This window comes from Salvelinus alpinus, chromosome 18, assembly GCF_045679555.1.
Source record: "Salvelinus alpinus chromosome 18, SLU_Salpinus.1, whole genome shotgun sequence".
NCBI lineage: Eukaryota > Metazoa > Chordata > Actinopteri > Salmoniformes > Salmonidae > Salvelinus > Salvelinus alpinus.
Genome location: NC_092103.1, coordinates 237,396 through 255,492, shown reverse-complemented (window position 1 = coordinate 255,492; position 18,097 = coordinate 237,396). Strand labels below are relative to the sequence as shown.

At 41.7% G+C, this 18,097-nt stretch overlaps 1 protein-coding gene across 1 annotated transcript; it reads right to left on the bottom strand.

Annotated features, from left to right (window-relative positions):
- Positions 1 to 5,591: 5,591 nt before the first annotated feature.
- On the bottom strand, positions 5,592 to 8,103 carry LOC139543477 (alpha-ketoglutarate dehydrogenase component 4-like). Its single transcript, XM_071349577.1, has 4 exons — positions 7,973 to 8,103; positions 7,629 to 7,692; positions 6,212 to 6,402; positions 5,592 to 6,070 (listed from the first exon to the last, which is right to left on the bottom strand). Exons 1-4 carry the CDS (start codon positions 8,000 to 8,002, stop codon positions 6,053 to 6,055), a joined length of 303 nt encoding a protein of 100 aa, XP_071205678.1. The 5' UTR covers positions 8,003 to 8,103; the 3' UTR covers positions 5,592 to 6,052.
- Between the last annotated feature and the right edge of the window lie 9,994 nt (positions 8,104 to 18,097).

The window sequence follows — 18,097 nt, the reverse complement described above, 5'->3', positions numbered from 1 at the left end:
TTGCTGAAATGTTAACTATTAGGTGTATTTGGGAACTGGATTTTCAATGTTTTTCTTATCGACAGGTGGTTATTAACCTGAAGAAGGGTGTGTGGATTTCAGTCAGGGTAATAACAATGGCAGACAAACATTATTTTAATTGAGGGTATCACAATTTTTTTTTTATCAGTCTTTTTACTTAGATGGAGGTTGTGCTAGAACTTTATTGTAAGACTTAAGACACATTTTCATACTGTAGATGAAGTACCTATTTCAATGGAATGCCAACCTGTTTTTTATGAACTTCATAAACATTCTGCATATTGTGAATTAGGTTTGTACATTACTTAATGTAGTGTACAATTGCATTTTGTTTTTTAATTAAAACTCTTGCTTTGTATAATTTCTGTCAAACTTGTTCTCTACCAGGTCGTCTCTAAATTTGTTATGATGGAGAAAGCCCTTGAGGACAAAATGTTCCTCAATGAATCAAGTCCGCAAATTAAGTTTAGGCTGAAGTTGAAGCTGGTCAAGGCTAGACTGTGAAATGACACTCACGGAAATGACTAATACACTCCTCCATATGTATTTGGACAGTGCAGCTAAAATGTTACATTTGGCTCTATACTCCAGCATTTTAGATTAGAGAGAACATTTCATATTAGGCAACATCACATTTTATTGGTCACATACACATGGTTAGCAGATGTTAATGCGAGTGTCGCGAAATGCATAAATGACAGAATGTCTGCTTTTATGAAGGTATTTTCATACATACTGTATCTGTTTTACCATTTAGAACTTAAAGCACTTTATGTATCTAGTATTTCCCCCCCCCCCATTTGAAGAAGTCATAAGTATTTGGACAAATTCACATAGTGTATTAGCCCTTTATACTCGTGGGAATTGGCCTACATGGATAGGGCTAAATTGAACTGTCTTACAGAAGAAATATAAAAAGCATAAGCATGGTAGCAATTGGCGATTATGGCAAAATTATTAGACCAAAATTGAGGACAGCAGTTCAACCCAAACATTTGGGCTCTTGAGTGGCGCAGCGGTTTAAGGCACTGCATCTCAGTGCTAGAGGCGTCACTACAGACACCCTGGTTCGATTCCAGGCTATACCACAACCGGCAGTGATTGGGAGTCCCATAAGGCGGCGCACAATTGTCCCAGCATCGTCCGGGTTTGGCCGGTGTATGCCGTCATTGTAAATAACAATTTGTTCTTAACTGATTTGCCTAATAAAATGTAAAATTATACCATTTGATTTTATGTGCATTTTACATTTTGCCGCATTTGATAACGACATCTGAAAATACTGTACAGCCACTACGTTCCAATTAAGGTGCTTATCAGTGCCCAAATCTGCCATTTTCAACCCTGATACAGGTAGGAGAGTAAAGGGTTAAAGTAGTCAAAACTGAGGAGAGGTTAGAATGTTTTCTTGTAGACTCCGTTACTTTCTCACTCATTATTCATGATTAATTCATGATTTTTCTTAATCATGGCAGCATCAACATGATTTAAAAAGTGTTCAGAAACACTTAAAAGGAAATTACTCCAGTCAGCATACACCATTCAGATACTATTGGGCAAAACATAACCTCATCTCCAGGCTATTACGCACAGTACATATAAACCTGTGACATCAACGATTCAAAGAGTGACATTAGAATTCTATGGGAGTGACCTTACTGAGTAAAGTATTTGTCATAATTTAATTTTAGAGAATCACATGAATGTGAGCTGTGGCTCTGTAAACAAAGCTGCACAAGACACGTACAGGGGAGTGTTAGGGGGAAGGTGTTGTGGGAGATGATTGATTGGTTGGTAGATTAAGCCTCCCTGTATTTTCTAACGAAGGCCAAGTTTGAGCGTTGGTCCACAAGACTCTTCGCGCATTTGAGCAGAAGTGTCTGGGAACGAGATTAGGCCGAAAAACAACCAAAACAAACTGCAAATGCATTTTTAGAGTCACAAGCTTGATGAAGTCATTGTGTGTAAGGAATATGAGACTAAATACAAAACTTTTGATTACTTTAATACCCTATAAGCAAATTTGTCCAAATACACGACTTATTCACTTGGGGGACTAGATACATAGTGTTTTCATTTCTAAATGGTAAAACATATGTATGAAAATACCCTCATATAAATAGGTGACATTCTGTATTGTTGCCTCATATGAAACATTTGATCTCAAATCCAAAATGAAGTATAGAGCCAAATAAAACCATTTTGCTTCACTGTCCAACACATATGGAAGGGGGTATATATATATACAGTGCCTTCAGAAAGTATTCACACCTATTGACTATTTTAACATTTTGTTGTATTACAAATTGGGATTAAAATGGATGTCATTTTTTGCAAACGATCTACACAAAATACTCAAAGTGGAAGAAAAAGTACCCCCACCCTCCAAAATATTACACTAATATACAGTGGGGCAAAAAAGTATTTAGTCATCCACCAATTGTGCAAGTTCTCCCACTTAAAAAGATGAGAGAGGCCTGTAATTTTCATCATAGGTACACTTCAACTATGACAGACAAAATGAGAAAAAAAATATCCAGAAAATCACATTGTAGGATTTTTAATGAATTTATTTGCAAATTATGGTGGAAAATAAGTATTTGGTCAATAACAAAAGTTTATCTCAATACTTTGTTATATACCCTTTGTTGGCAATGACAGAGGTCAAACGTTTTCTGTAAGTCTTCACAAGGTTTTCACACACTGTTGCTGGTATTTTGGCCCATTCCTCCATGCAGATGTCCTCTAGAGCAGTGATGTTTTGGGGCTGTTGCTGGGCAACACGGACTTTCAACTCCCTCCAAAGATTTTCTATGCGGTTGAGATCTGGAGACTGGCTAGGCCACTCCAGGACCTTGAAATGCTTCTTACGAAGCCACTCCTTCGTTGCCCGGGCGGTGTGTTTGGGATCATTGTCATGCTGAAAGACCCAGCCACGTTTCATCTTCAATGCCCTTGCTGATGGAAGGAGGTTTTCACTCAAAATCTCACGATACATGGCCCCATTCATTCTTTCCTTTACACGGATCAGTCGTCCTGGTCCCTTTGCAGAAAAAAAGCCCCAAAGCATGATGTTTCCACCCCCATGCTTCACAGTAGGTATGGTGTTCTTTGGATGCAACTCAGCATTCTTTGCCCTCCAAACACGACGAGTTGAGTTTTTACCAAAAAGTTCTATTTTGGTTTCATCTGACCATATGCCATTCTCCCAATCTTCTTCTGGATCATCCAAATGCTCTCTAGCAAACTTCAGACGGGCCTGGACATGTACTGGCTTAAGCAGGGGGACACGTCTGGCACTGCAGGATTTGAGTCCCTGGCGGCGTAGTGTGTTACTGATGGTAGGCTTTGTTACTTTGGTCCCAGCTCTCTGCAGGTCATTCACTAGGTCCCCCCGTGTGGTTCTGGGATTTTTTGCTCACCGTTCTTGTGATAATTTTGACCCCACGGGGTGAGATCTTGCGTGGAGCCCCAGATCGAGGGAGATTATCAGTGGTCTTGTATGTCTTCCATTTCCTAATAATTGCTCCCACAGTTGATTTCTTCAAACCAAGCTGCTTACCTATTGCAGATTCAGTCTTCCCAGCCTGGTGCAGGTCTACAATTTTGTTTCTGGTGTCCTTTGACAGCTCTTTGGTCTTGGCCATAGTGGAGTTTGGAGTGTGACTGTTTGAGGTTGTGGACAGGTGTCTTTTATACTGATAACAAGTTCAAACAGGTGCCATTAATACAGGTAACGAGTGGAGGACAGAGGAGCCTCTTAAAGAAGAAGTTACAGGTCTGTGAGAGCCAGAAATCTTGCTTGTTTGTAGGTGACCAAATACTTATTTTCCACCATAATTTGCAAATAAATTCATAAAAAATCCTACAATGTGATTTTCTGGATTTTTTTTCTCATTTTGTCTGTCATAGTTGAAGTGTACCTATGATGAAAATTACAGGCCTCTCTCATCTTTTTAAGTGTGAGAACTTGCACAATTGGTGGCTGACTAAATACTTTTTTGCCCCACTGTACCTGTATCTTGATTAGATAAGTATTCAACCCCCTGAGTCAATACATGTTAGAATCACCTTTGGCAGCGATTACAGCTGAGTCGTTCTGGGTAAGTCTCCAAAAGCTTTGCACACCGGTAATGAACAATATTTGTCCATTATTCTTTTTAAAAAATTGTCAGGCTCTGTCTAGTTGGTTGTTGATCATTGCTCGAAAGCCAATTCCAAGTCTTGCCATAGATTTTCAAGACGATTTAAGTCAAAACTGAAACCAGGCCACTCAGGAACATTCACTGGTAAGCAACTCCAGTGCCTTCAGAAAGTATTCATACCCCTTGACTTACTCCACATTTTGTTGTGTTACAGCCTGAATTAAAAATGTATTAAAAATGATTTTTTTATTTTTATTAACCCATCTACACGCAATTCCCCATAATGACAAAGTGAAAACGTGTTTTTAGAAATGTTTGACATTTTTGGGAAAATGAATTTACATAAATATTCACACCCCCTGAGTAAACTTTGTACAAGCTCGGTCAAGTTGGTTGTTGATCATTGCTAGACAACCATAGATTTTCAAGTAGATTTATGTCAAAACATTAACTCGGCCACTCAGGAACATTCACTGTCTTCTTGGTTTAGATTGTTAGGATCCCCATTAGCTACTGCAAATGGTGCAGCTACTCTTCCTGGGGTCCACACAAAACATACAAATACATGACAAAGTACAGAACAGTAATAGACAAGAACATAAGATATTACATTAAATAAAAAATAAAAGAGCTATATATAGGAAAGACAAAAAAAGAAATGTGTTGGTAAGCAACTCGTGTAGATTTGGCCTTGTGTTTTAGGTTATTGTCCTGCTGAAAGGTGAATTAATCTCCCAGTGTCTGGTGGAAAGCAGACTGAACCAGGTTTTACTCTAGGATTTTGTCTGTGCTTAGCTCTATTCCGTTTCTTATTTATAAAAAAAAATATGTTTTATTCGGTAGAGCCTTCCTTTTCACACTGATAGTGTATGTTAGTATTTGAGTAACTACAATGTTGTTGATCCATCCTCAGTTAATCTGTCATTTTAGCCATTAAACTCTGTAACCGTTTTAAAATCACCATTGGCCTCATAGTGAAAACCCTGAGCGGTTTCCTTCCTCTGCGGCAACTGAGTTAGGAAGGGCGACTATCTTCGTAGTGACTGGGGGGTATTGATACACCATCCAAAGTGTAAAATTCATAACTGCACCCTCTACCAATAGGTGCTCTTCTTTGCGGACCATAGGAAAACCTTGGTTCGCAAAGTGGAATCTGTGCTTGAAATTCACTGCTCAACTTAGGGACCTTACAGATAATTGTATGTGTGGGGTACAGAGATGGGTCAGTCATTTAAAAATCATGTTAAACATTATTATTGCACACAAGTTGAGTCCATGCAACTTATGTGGATTGTTGAGCAGATTTTTACTCCTGAACTTTAAGCTTGCCATAACAAAAGGGTTGACTACTTATTGACTCGAGACAATTAAGCTTTTCATTTGTAACCATTCCTACAAACATAATTCCACTTTCACATTATGGGGTATTTTGTAGATCAGTGAAAACAACTCCATTTAATACATTTGAAATTCAGGCTGTAACAACAAAATGTGAAAAAAGTGAAGAGGTGAGAATACTTTCTGAAGGCACTGTAGCTGTTATCAGGTAGATAACTGATAGCCATGACAACGGAGCGTTTACAGTTTTTCGCTTTACTTTGCACAATACATAGGCTATTAGATGACAACTAGACAATGCTTGAATCTGCATACTTCCCATCACATATCACAATACATTCAAAAAAGCATTTGAGGTTATCAGCACTGCTTGAACATAAAAATAAACATTTCAGCGCTCTGATCCAACAGGATAAATATTAATAAATGATAAATGTTTCTTTGTGCATTTTATATTGGAATCTCTGGCAGTTACACTCCTAAAAAGCTATACAGTACTGAGTAAATATCCAGAGAATGGTTTGGCAGGTTATCAGTGAAGATGTCTGTTACTCTGGTCCACCACGCTGTAAGAAAAAATATTCTTGACTGTTACAGCAGAAAAATACTTTAATTTATATCTTCTATGATGACAAGTACCTGTAGTGGTATTGTTGAACTCTGAAGCTGGGGTTGAACCCCATTGTGGTTGACTGTACATATCTTACCTGGATGTACTCCATCTCCTCTGGAGCAACTATCCTTCTTCGATACCTCTGGGGAAGATCTCTGATAGTTGCAGCGGTATCTGAGATTCCCGGGAGGCGAGTCAGGGGTGATGGTGCAGAGGTCAAAGGTGAACTATGTGTACCACTGGACTGCTGTGCTGCGGCAACTCCCATTTTCAGCACCTCTTGGACTGAATAGGTTACAATAGGTATAGCCCGGTTTAGACCCCAGTTCTAGTCTTAGAACACATTGCCAGTTATTTGCCGACCCTTGCCTGTGCGGCGATACTTTCCCCACTTCTAAAGGAATATGGGTAATCGGTTCTGATTAGGAGATCGTCCAGCGGTGCCCAGGAAATAATGACATCCAATTGTTAGATGCTACCATCCCCCCCTCCAAATCAAAACCAAACATAGATTTCATGTTATGTTTTCGCTTCGCGCGCACAGCTGTCTGTGTTTCACACCTGTTTGTCCTAGCTAAATCAGCCTTGTAATACGAGCACCATGCTACCGCAGACAGGAAGTAGACAAGAAGTAGAATGAAGCGTGTGCATGCAAACATTGACATCCATGTTTGGTTTTCATTAGGAGGGTGGTAGCATCTAACAATTGGATTGAATTGTTTCCTGGGCACCGCTCAGTGTGCAAACAACGCATTCTTTATCAGAACGGTCCACCGACCACAGATATGCCTAACGAAGTGGGAAAAGCGTTGCCAAAAAGGCATAGACACAGGTTGGTAAATAAGTTGCACGGTGGGCTAGAGTTATATTGCTAGACGGAGACCCAATCTCTGTCAAGAACCACCAGGCTATAATAGGTGTAGGTGGTCACAACCCTGATCCCAGAGGTTGACTATGGGACATTCTCAATTGGTTTGCTCTACTCTTCCGTCCTCTCTTCCTTTTGAAAAACATCAAAAGTAACTGAGGGGAGGAGAGAATGCGGAAACAAATGTTTTTGTATTAAATGAAACTCTCCTTAACATGCGTGTCATCATGCAAATTATGTGTACAGTGATTTCAATCCCAAAATACATGTAAAGTAGTATAGATAAAAGGATAAGTAGCATATCATTTTAAAATATGTGCATGCTTTTCTCCTTCGAGTATTCAACAGCTGATTCAAAGGGGGTTTCGAGGCAGAGGACAGTCCTCCATTCACCTTTTGACATTGACACTCTCCAGGTCAGGGAGGAGTCGAGGACGGACTTTAACCAATTGAGATTCTCCCTACGTGCGGTTCAACTAATCTTGATGAGCAGTTGATTAGCTATATTATGTGTGTTAGTGCTCGACTTGGACAAAAATCAGCACGTGACAAATGTTTTTACACACTATTTTTTCCAGTATAGGCAAGATGCCTGTCGCATGTCATACTAATATACAGTTTGAGTTGAAGAATTGAAATTTACCATTGGGTCTTGGGTCACTAAGGCGATTAGGAAACTTTATAAGTGGCGAGTGAAGGCGCACAGCCTGGTGGATTAAAATCATAGTTAGGCTACTCATATATTGCTTTTACATTTTCTTGAAATTATATCATATGAATGAATGATGAGTGAGTAAGAAATGACTGAATGAAACTAGCTAGCGCTACCCTTTCAAACAGTCTACCGACATGCACTGAACTAGAACGAACATTAACGCGTAAAATAGCGCGTTGGCAATATGGATAGGCTACAGAATGTGGAATACACAAGCTATACCCTAAACGAAGCAACAAATCTACGTTTTCCTATTCTTAAATATTGTATACCTGCACAAATGCTCTTCCAGCTGCTGCCATCTTTCTTCAACAGCGTCAGCAACGCTAAAATAGTACTTCCGGGTCACGGAATTTCCGACATTTTCCAAATAAAAGTTCCTCCCCTAATCTTCTTCTTCTCTGAGGTTTATTGGCCGACTACACTCATAAGGTGTAATGCCGCCACCTACTGTACGGGATAATAAAAAATACACCAAAAACGAAACATGTTTTGGATGAACAAATCATACTAATTACTTGTTTATATATTTTTTATTATAAAAAATAAACACAAACCAAATTCAGCACTATTCAGCACGGCACTATTCAGATCCCTACACATGCTTAGGAACCTGGAGGGGGGGGGGGGGGGGGGGGGACTTCTTCATTCAGTACTGGCGCCCCCCCTTGGGTTGTGCCGTGGCGGAGATCTTCGTGGGCTATACTCGGCCTTGTCTCAGGATGGTAAGTTGTTAGTTGAAGATATCCCTCTAGTGGTGTGGGGGCTGTGGTTTCCAAGCAATGGGGAGGTTCCCATTGCTTGGAAGTTAGCCACGGTTAGTCCTTTATTTAAAGAGGGAGATCAAGCTGATCCTAAATGTCATATGCCTATTTCTATTTTGCCCTGTTTATCAAAAGTGTTGGAAAAACTTGTCAATAATCAACTGACTGGCTATGTTGATGTCTAAAATATTCTCTCTGGTATGCAATCTGGTTTCCACTCCGGTTATGGATGTGTCACTGTAACCTTAAAGGTCCTCAATGATGTCACCATTGCCCTTGATTCTAACTAATATTGTGCTCATATTTTTATTGACTTTGCCAACGCTTTTGATATGGTAGACCATTCCATTCTAAGGAGTATTGGTGTCTCTGAGGGGTCTTTGGCCTGGTTTGCTAACTACCTTTCTCAAAGAGGGCAGTGCATAAAGTCAGAACATCTGCTGTCTCAGCCACTGCCTGTCACCAAGGGAGCACCACAAGGCTCGATCCTAGGCCCCACGCTCTTCTCAATTTACATCAACAACATTGCTCCGGCAGTAGGAAGCTCTCTCATCCATTTATATGTGGATGATACAGTCTTATACTCAGCTGGCCCCTCCCCGGATTTTGTGTTAAACGCTCCACAACAAATCTTTCTTAGTGTCCAACAAGCTTTCTCTACCCTTAACCTTGTTCTGAACACCTCCATCACAAAGGTCATGTGGTTTGGTAAGAAGAATGCCTCTCTCCCCACAGGTGTGATTACTACCTCTGAGGGTTTAGAGCTTGAGGTAGTCACCTCATACAAGTACTTGGGAGTATGGCTAGACGATACACTGTCCTTCTCTTAGCACATATCAAAGCTGCAGGCTCAAGTTAAATCTAGACTTGGTTTCCTCTATCGTAATCGCTCCTCTTTCACCCCAGCTGCCAAACTAACCCTGATTCAGATGACCGTCCTACCCATGCTAGATTACAGAGACATAATTTATATATCAGCAGATAAGGATGCTCTAGAGCGGCCAGATGTTCTTTACTATTCGGCCATCAGATTTGTCACCTATGCTCCTTATAGGACACATCATTGCACTCTATACTCCTCTGTAAACTGGTCATCTCTGTATACCCGTCACAAGACCCACTGGTTGATGCTTATTTATAAAACCCTCTTAGGCCTGACCCCCCTCTATCTGAGATAACTACTGCAGTCCTCATCCTCCACATACAACACCCCTCATCCTCCACATACAACACCTGGTCTGCCAGTCACATTCTGTTAAAGGTCCCCAAGCACACATCCCTAGGTCGCTCGTCTTTTCAGTTCGCTGCAGCCAGCGAATGGAACGAGCTGCAACAAACACTCAAACTGGACAGTTTTATCTCAATATCTTCATTCAAAGACTCAATCATGGACACTCTTACTGACAGTTGTAGCTGCTTTGTCTGATGTATTGTTGTCTCTACCTTCTTGCCCTTTGTGCTGTTGTCTGTGCCCAATAATGTTTGTACCATGTTTTGTGCTACTATCATGTTGTTGCTACAATGTTGTGGTGCTACTATGTTGTTGTCATGTTGTGTTGCTACCATGCTGTGTTGTCATGTGTTGCTGCCTTGCTATGTTGTTGTCTTAGGTCTCTCTTTATGTAGTGTTGTGTTGTCTCTCTTGTCGTGATTATTTTTAATCCCAGACCCCGTCCCCGCAGGAGGCCTTTTGGTAGGCCGTCGTTGTAAATAACAATTTGTTCTTACCTGACTTGCTTAGTTAAATCAAGGTTAAATAAAATAAATAAATAAAATAATAAATTCAACCATTCCTTTGTTTCATCACAAAACTGGAGAGCAACCTCTGTCCGGTGAAGTCCACAAAACATATTGAATGTAACAAACAGTTACATGACCTACAGCATGGTCAAGCAAGTTAATGTTTCCAACTTTCTTCACTACTAAACAACTAGCATATTGATTTAGAACCACGGAGAGTTCTCGTAAGTCGCAAAGAAAACAGGAGCTGCCTCCACTATTCCAGCACCATTTCAACATTATTAAATCACCTATGGTTAGTCTACTACAGACAATGATGAGCACGCTAATTAACATTGGCCTACTACATCTAGCTCAGTTGCGATTTTAGCATGTAAATCGTGGTGGAGAATAAAACCAACTTTTTTTTAGATGCATGCCAGCAAAGCCCCTACACAACACTATTTTAATGATTTTTTTCATTGGCAAGATTATCAAACTGAGGCATGACATGCCAACAACAAACACTGACACTACACATCCAAGTATAACTGATCAAATTATGAAAGACAAGCATTGTAATTTTGAATTCCGTAAAGTGAGTTTAGAAGACGTGAAAAAAATATGACAAGCCACCGGGGTCTGACCAATTGGATGGAAAATTACTGAGTATAATAGCGGACGATATTGCCACTCCTATTTGCCATATCTTCATTCTAAGCCTACTAGAAAGTGTGTGCCCTCAGGCCTGGAGGGACGCAAAAGTTATCCCGCTACCCATGAATAGTAAAGCCCCCTTTACTGGCTCAAATAGCCAACCAATCAGCCTGTTACCAAACCTTAAACTTTTGGAAAAAATTGTGTATGACAATCCTATTTTACTATAAACAAATTAACAGACTTTCAGCACACTTATAGGGAAGGACTTTCAACAAGTGACTGATGATTGGCTGAGAGTAATTGATGAGAAAAAGATTGTAAAAGCTGTTTTGTTGGGGGTTTGGCCTCAAAGCTCTGGCCTCAAAACCCCCCAGCGGCGCCCCACCAAGATCCATAGTAGTACGGTTCCTAAAATTCTCAGTCAAAGAGAAAGTTTTACATGCTACCTGGAAAAAGCCTGTTAACTTCCAAGGCCAACGAGTGTTCTTTGATCATGACTACGCGGGAGAGATACTGAAAAGAAGGAAAGAATACACCCCCATTAAGAAAGCACTTAAAGAGAAGGGTATTCGCTTCCAAACACCATACCCGGCAAAAATGCGGGTATTTCTGAAAAATGGCCCGGTTACATACGAGCATGCTTATGAGGCGGCTGAGGACCTGTAGTCAAGGGGCTTCCCAGTGGAGTATACCGCCAGGAGAAAGGCGACATCACCAGCGGAAAGACTCGAGCAGGCTCTCCCATGGATCGTTGTCGACAAGCAGGGTCATGGAGAAAGAGGGAAACCATCTCGGCGAGAGGACGTTCACATCCGAGAGAGACTCGGGCATTTCCAACGGGAAGATGTAAGACACTAAATCGGATTAAACAGAATTAATAGTTACCGCAGCTGTTAAGACTTTGGGTTGTTACGGTTGACATTGCAATAGATAAAATATCTCTCCTATTTTCCCCCAATGCTGAACAAGGGTGAGTAGCCAAAAGCATGTGTTCTTTATGAACACATTAAGTAGCGTCACGTTAATAACATATGTATTAGCTAAGAATGAATTACACATTGACAACGGCGCGACAGAAGGGCATATCAAGGGGAGGATTCATGATATGCACGCATGACCGATATAGTTTTAACTTGTAATTAACCGATGTGTATAAGCGACGAAATAGGCGCCCTTATTATTTTCGGTTCCACCAAGTCTTGTTTGTGACTACGTCACGCATTTTCATATCTGTCACGATCGTCTTCGGGTGAAAGAGAGGACCAAGGCGCAGCGTGATAACAGTACATCTTCTTTATTTACCGAAGACGAACATGAAACGAACACTGACAAACTATACAAAAACAACAAACGACCGTGAAGCTATAAAACGAAAGTGCAGACACAAGCAACTAACGTAAAGACATAGACAATCACCCACAACCTACCTAATGACTATGGCTGCCTAAATATGGCTCCCAATCAGAGACAACGATAGACAGCTGTCTCTAATTGAGAACCAATCTAGGCAACCATAGACTTACATAAACACCTACAATGAACACAACCCCATAAACTTTACAAAACCCCCCTAGACAATACAAACACCCTAGACGAGACAAAAACACACAAACATCCCCCATGTCACACCCTGACCTAACTAAAATAATAAAGAAAACAAAGATAACTAAGGCCAGGGCGTGACAATATCTGAGCGAGGGGCCCATCCTGCGGACAGGCTCATCCCCTCAAACCCCAGAGGCAAGAGACAGTCCTCTGACATGGGAGTCCAAATACCAAAGTATTTTCCCACTTTGGTTTACTTTATTATCGTTCTTGATTTTTCGTTCATTTTTAGGTTCATGATAAGCAGGCAGATATGGTGCACAGTTTTTTTTATTTATATCGATGCATCATCGGGAATTTAAGGTCATAAGTCTCAATGTAAACGGACTGGGGAGTGCCATCAAGAGAAGTAAGGTAATAGCAAAGATGAAACGGGAGAGAGTTGACATACTATTCTGGCAGGAAACTCACTTATCCACACCTGAACACGAGAAACTCAAGAAAATGGGATATAGGAACACTTTTTTTTCTTCTTACAAAAAGGGTAGAAGGGGAGTTGCAATCTTGATCCCAAATTCAGTTAATTTTGAGTTTATGTCAGAAATAAAAGACAAGGAGGGTAGATTTATACTTGTTAAATGTAAACTGGATAACAAGGAAGTTACATTATTTAATGTATACGCACCCCCAGGGAGTGACATGGTCTTCTACGGGAAGGTGTTTGATTTAATTGCCACAGAAACCACTGGCACTCTTATCTGTGGAGGGGATTTTAACACAATTCTAAACTCAAAATTGGACAGCACAAATCAAAATAGGAAAATGAGCCTAGTTGCCAAAAAGATCAATAGGATACTGCAGGATCTAGGACTGCTCGATGTATGGCGTGACACCCACAAGACCGATAAGGAATATACTTTTTACTCAGCCCGCCACACTGAATACTCCAGGTTAGACTACTTTTTTATGTACAGTGCAGATAGACACAGGCTTAAGGATTGTAGGATTGGGCAGAGCGACTTATCAGATCATAATGGAGTTTACCTCACCCTACACCTTGATAGCAAACCAAGAAACACCATATGGAGACGTAATACAAGCATGCTGAATGATCCAGCATTCAAGGAATCAATAAAGACAGAATTTAACATCTATCTGGAGAATAATGATAATGGGGAAGTATCTCCTGCTATATTGTGGGATGCAGCTAAGGCGGTTATTAGAGGAAAGATCATAGCCACATCGTCTCTCAAGAAAAAGATTAAAGCACAGAAACTGCTGAAATTACAGGAAACCCTAAGAAACTTAGAACGATCTCATAGTCAATACAAAGACCCTCTTATATTACGAGAGATTCAAAAGGTAAAACAGGAAATTGACCAGATTTATAGAGAAGAAGTAGAGAAAAAGCTTAGGTTCCTGAAACAACGATATTATGAAGCAGGCTCAAAGGCAATCAAATTATTAGCATGGAGACTCAGGAAACAACAAGCACAGAATACCATTTTTAAAATAAAAGACCCCAAAACAAAAAAGATCACATGCAAATTAGATGAAATACAGAATGCATTTGAATCATATTACACAAATCTGTACAAACAACCAGAGAAGGCAGATGCACAGACAATAGAGCACTTTTTGAACTCACTTGAGCTCCCCTCAATTGGGACAGAGCAAAATGATAGACTAACTTTAGAAATATCCACCGAAGAAATTAATAAAGCAATATCTCAACAAAAAGTCAACAAGTCTCCAGGCACTGATGGCTTCCCTTCAGAATGGTTCAAGACCTTCAGAGAACAATTAGCACCTCTACTTAAGGCCTGTTTTAACTGGACTCTGAGGGAGGGGGGGTCTCCCACCGTCATGGAGAGAGGCCATCATATCTGTAATCCCAAAAGAGGGTAAAGATAAGAAAGAATGCAGTTCATATAGACCTATCGCAATTCTTAACACAGATTATAAACTATATGCATCAATACTGGCCAAAAGAATGGAGAACATAATCCCAGAATTGATTGACGGAGATCAAACTGGTTTCATACAAAATAGGCAGACACAGGACAATATAAAGAGAATACTACATGTCATGGACCACATTACTCAGAATAAGACAAGTGCAATATTAATCAGTCTAGATGCAGAAAAAGCATTTGATTCAGTGATTACCTATTCCAAGTTATGGAAAGATTTGGTTTCAACAAAGAAGTGATACAGTGCATCAAAACACTGTATTCATGTCCGACCGCTAGAATAAAGATAAATGGACATTTGACACGAACGATAAAATTAGAGCGAGGGACAAGACAAGGCTGTAATCTTTCACACACGCTCTTCTCCTTGTACCTCGAACCATTAGCACAGGCAATAAGACAGGACCCAACCTTAGAGGGAATAACAATAAGAGATTGTGAACATAAGATATGCATGTATGCTGATGACGTTCTGTTATTCCTTAAAGACCCAGGCTCAAGCGTACCTAGATTGATGGATGTTCTACAAACATTTGGAACATATTCAGGGTATGTGCTTAACGTACACAAGACCCAAGCCCTAGTATATAATTATACCCCACAGGAAGAGCTGAAGAGTAGGTATAACTTTACCTGGACCTCTTCATCCATTAAATATCTTGGAGTATACCTACCAAAAGATACACCCAAACTTTATTGCATGAATTACGATCACACCAACAAGAAAATATATGATGACCTAGACAGGTGGAACTCACTTCCCTTAGATCTTAGTAGTAGAATTGAAACAATCAAAATGAACATCCTGCCGAGGTTACTGTATTTGTTCCAATCACTGCCCATAGAAATTCCACCTAAACAGTTTAGGGAATGGGATAAACGGATATCAAGGTTTATCTGGAACAGTAAGAGACCAAGAACTAGATATACAACATTACAATTACCAAAAAACTGTGGGGGTATGGCCTTACCAAACCTAAAAGATTATTATGTGTCACCCCAATGAGACCTCTGGTTTGTTGGTGCAATTCAGAATACGAATCCAAATGGAAAGACATCGAGACTACTTTGACAGAGATACCCATACAGTCAGTTTTGGGAAATAAGGACATGGTAAAAGAAATATACAATAGACAAAATCAGTGGATTAATTTCTCTCTGAAGACATGGTTTAGGGTAGTTAAGCAAAATAATTTAGACAGAGAGATCAAACTGCTGAGTTGGCCCGCATACGACCCCAGCTTCATCCCTGCAACTCAGGACAGCAGATTTAAACAATGGACGCAGAAAGGCATCACATCATTCAGTACAATTATAAGGAATGGGAACCTAGATAACTTCCAGGACCTAAGTAAAAAACATGGCTTGGATAAACAAGATTTTTACAGATACCTACAAGTCCGACACTATTTCTTAAGGGAGATAAAAGTGACTGACCCTCGAGCACCTCCAAAATTAATCCAAGTATTCACTAACGCATACAACTTGGGGAGTAACAAAAAAACAATTTCAAATCTCTACTTGGGTATTCAATCCTCAAAGAAACATTCTACAAACTATATTAAAAAGAAATGGGAGGAGGAACTTAACATTGAAATAACTGATGAAACATGGTTGAACATATTAGAGACTCAACAAAGCTCCACCAACTCAAGATCATGGAGAGAATTCTGTTGGAAGAATGTTATACGTTTCTTCATAACACCTAAACTGAAATCAAAACAGACTGGCTCACCACACCCTTGTTGGAGAGAATGCGGTCTATTGAGGGCGGACCACTCTCATATCTTTTGGTCCTGCCCCGCAATCGAAACTTACTGGGGAGAAATAAGATCTAACATTGGAAAAATAATGGGACTTGACATAGAACAAACATTCATTTCTTTGTACTTGGGTGAAATACCTGATAACTTACATAATGGAGAAAAGTACCTCTTGAAGGTCCAACTGTGTCACGCCCTGGCCTTAGTATTCTTTGTTTTCTTGATTATTTTAGTTAGGTCAGGGGGTGACATGGGGAATGTATGTGTTTTTGTATTGTCTAGGGGTTTTGTATGGTATATGGGTCAGTGTCTTGTCTAGGTGTTTGTATGTCTATGGCTGCCTAGATTGGTTCTCAATTAGAGGCAGCTGTGGTTCATTGTCTCTGATTGAGAGCCATATTTAAGGCAGTCATAGGCATTGGGGTTTTGTGGGTAATTGTCTATGTTGAACGTTTGTAGCTTGTGTATGCACCTACGTCGTTAGCTTCACGGTCGTTTGTTGTTTTTGTTTAGTTTGTTATCAGTGTTCGTTTCGTGTTTTTTCCTTTCTCTAAATAAAGGAGAATGTATTTTGCACACGCTGCGCCTTGGTCCTCTCTCTCACCCATAGACGATCGTGACAGAATTACCCACCAAAACGGGACCAAGCAGCGTGTCAAGCGGCAACAGGAGCAATACACACAGGATTTATGGAAATGGGAGCAGGATCTGGGATACACTACATGGGAGGAGATCGACAGGTGGGCGATCGACCCAGGGCGAGTGCCGGAGCCCGCCTGGGATTCTCTGGCGCAGTGCGAGGAGGGATACCGGCGAATGGAGGCAGCACGAAGACGCGGTAGGAAGCCTGTGAGTCAGCCCCAAAAAATTCTTGGGAGGGGGCTAAAAGGGAGTGTGACGAAGTCAGGTAGGAGACCTGCGCATACTCCCTGTACTTACCGTGGAGAGCGAGAGTACGGGCAGACACCGTGTTACGCAGTAGAGCGCATGGTGTCTCCTGTACGTGTTCATAGCCCGGTGCGGGTTATTCCACCTCCCCGCACTGGCAGGGCTAGATTGAGGATTGAGCCGGATGTCATGAAGCCGGCCCAACGCATCTGGCCACCAGTGCGTCTCCTCGGGCCGGCTTACATGGCACCAGCCTTACGCATGGTGTCCCCGGTTCGCCTACATAGCCCGGTGCGAGTTATTCTACCTCCCCGCACTGGTCGGGCGACGGGGAGCATACAACCAGGTAAGGTTGGGCAGGCTCAGTGCTCAAGGGAGCCAGTACGCCTGCACGGTCCGGTATTTCCGACGCCACCTCCCCACCCCAACCCAGTACCACCAGTGCCTACACCACGCACCAGGCTTTCTGTGCGTCTCCAGAGCCCTGTTCCTCCTCCACGCACTAGCCCTATGGTGCGTGTCTCCAGCCCATTACCACCAGTGCCTACACCACGCACCACGCCTCCTGTGCGTCTCCAGAATCCTGTGCGTCCTGTTGCTGCTCCCCGCACTAGCCCTGAGATGCGTGTCCCCAGCCCGGTACCACCAGTGCCGGCACCACGCACTAGGCCTAATGTGCGTCTCCAGGGTCCAGTATGCCCTGTTCCTTCTCCCCGCACTAGCCTGAAGGTGCGTGTCCTTAGCACGGTACCTCCAGTTCCGGTACCACGCACCAGGCCTAAAGTGCGCCTCAGCCGGCCAGAGTATGCCGTCTGCCCAGCGCCATCTGAGCCATCCGTCTGCCCAGCGCCATCTGAGCCATCCGTCTGCCCAGCGCCATCTGAGCCATCCGTCTGCCCAGCGCCATCTGAGCCATCCGTCTGCCCAGCGCCATCTGAGCCATCCGTCTGCCCAGCGCCATCTGAGCCATCCGTCTGCCCAGCGCCATCTGAGCCATCCGTCTGCCCAGCGCCATCTGAGCCATCCGTCTGCCCAGCGCCATCTGAGCCATCCGTCAGCCAGGATCTGCCAGAGCCGCCAGTCAG

Bases quoted from the DNA above. Each gene is read 5' to 3' on its own strand.
- LOC139543477 (XM_071349577.1), bottom strand. From the start codon at position 8,002: ATGGCAGCAGCTGGAAGAGCATTTGTGCAG. The intron at 7,693-7,972 runs GTATACAATATT...TTAATCCACCAG, and splicing joins CTGGAAGAGCATTTGTGCAG to GCTGTGCGCCTTCACTCGCC. The intron at 6,403-7,628 runs GTAAATTTCAAT...TAACCTATTCAG, and splicing joins TAGTGACCCAAGACCCAATG to TCCAAGAGGTGCTGAAAATG.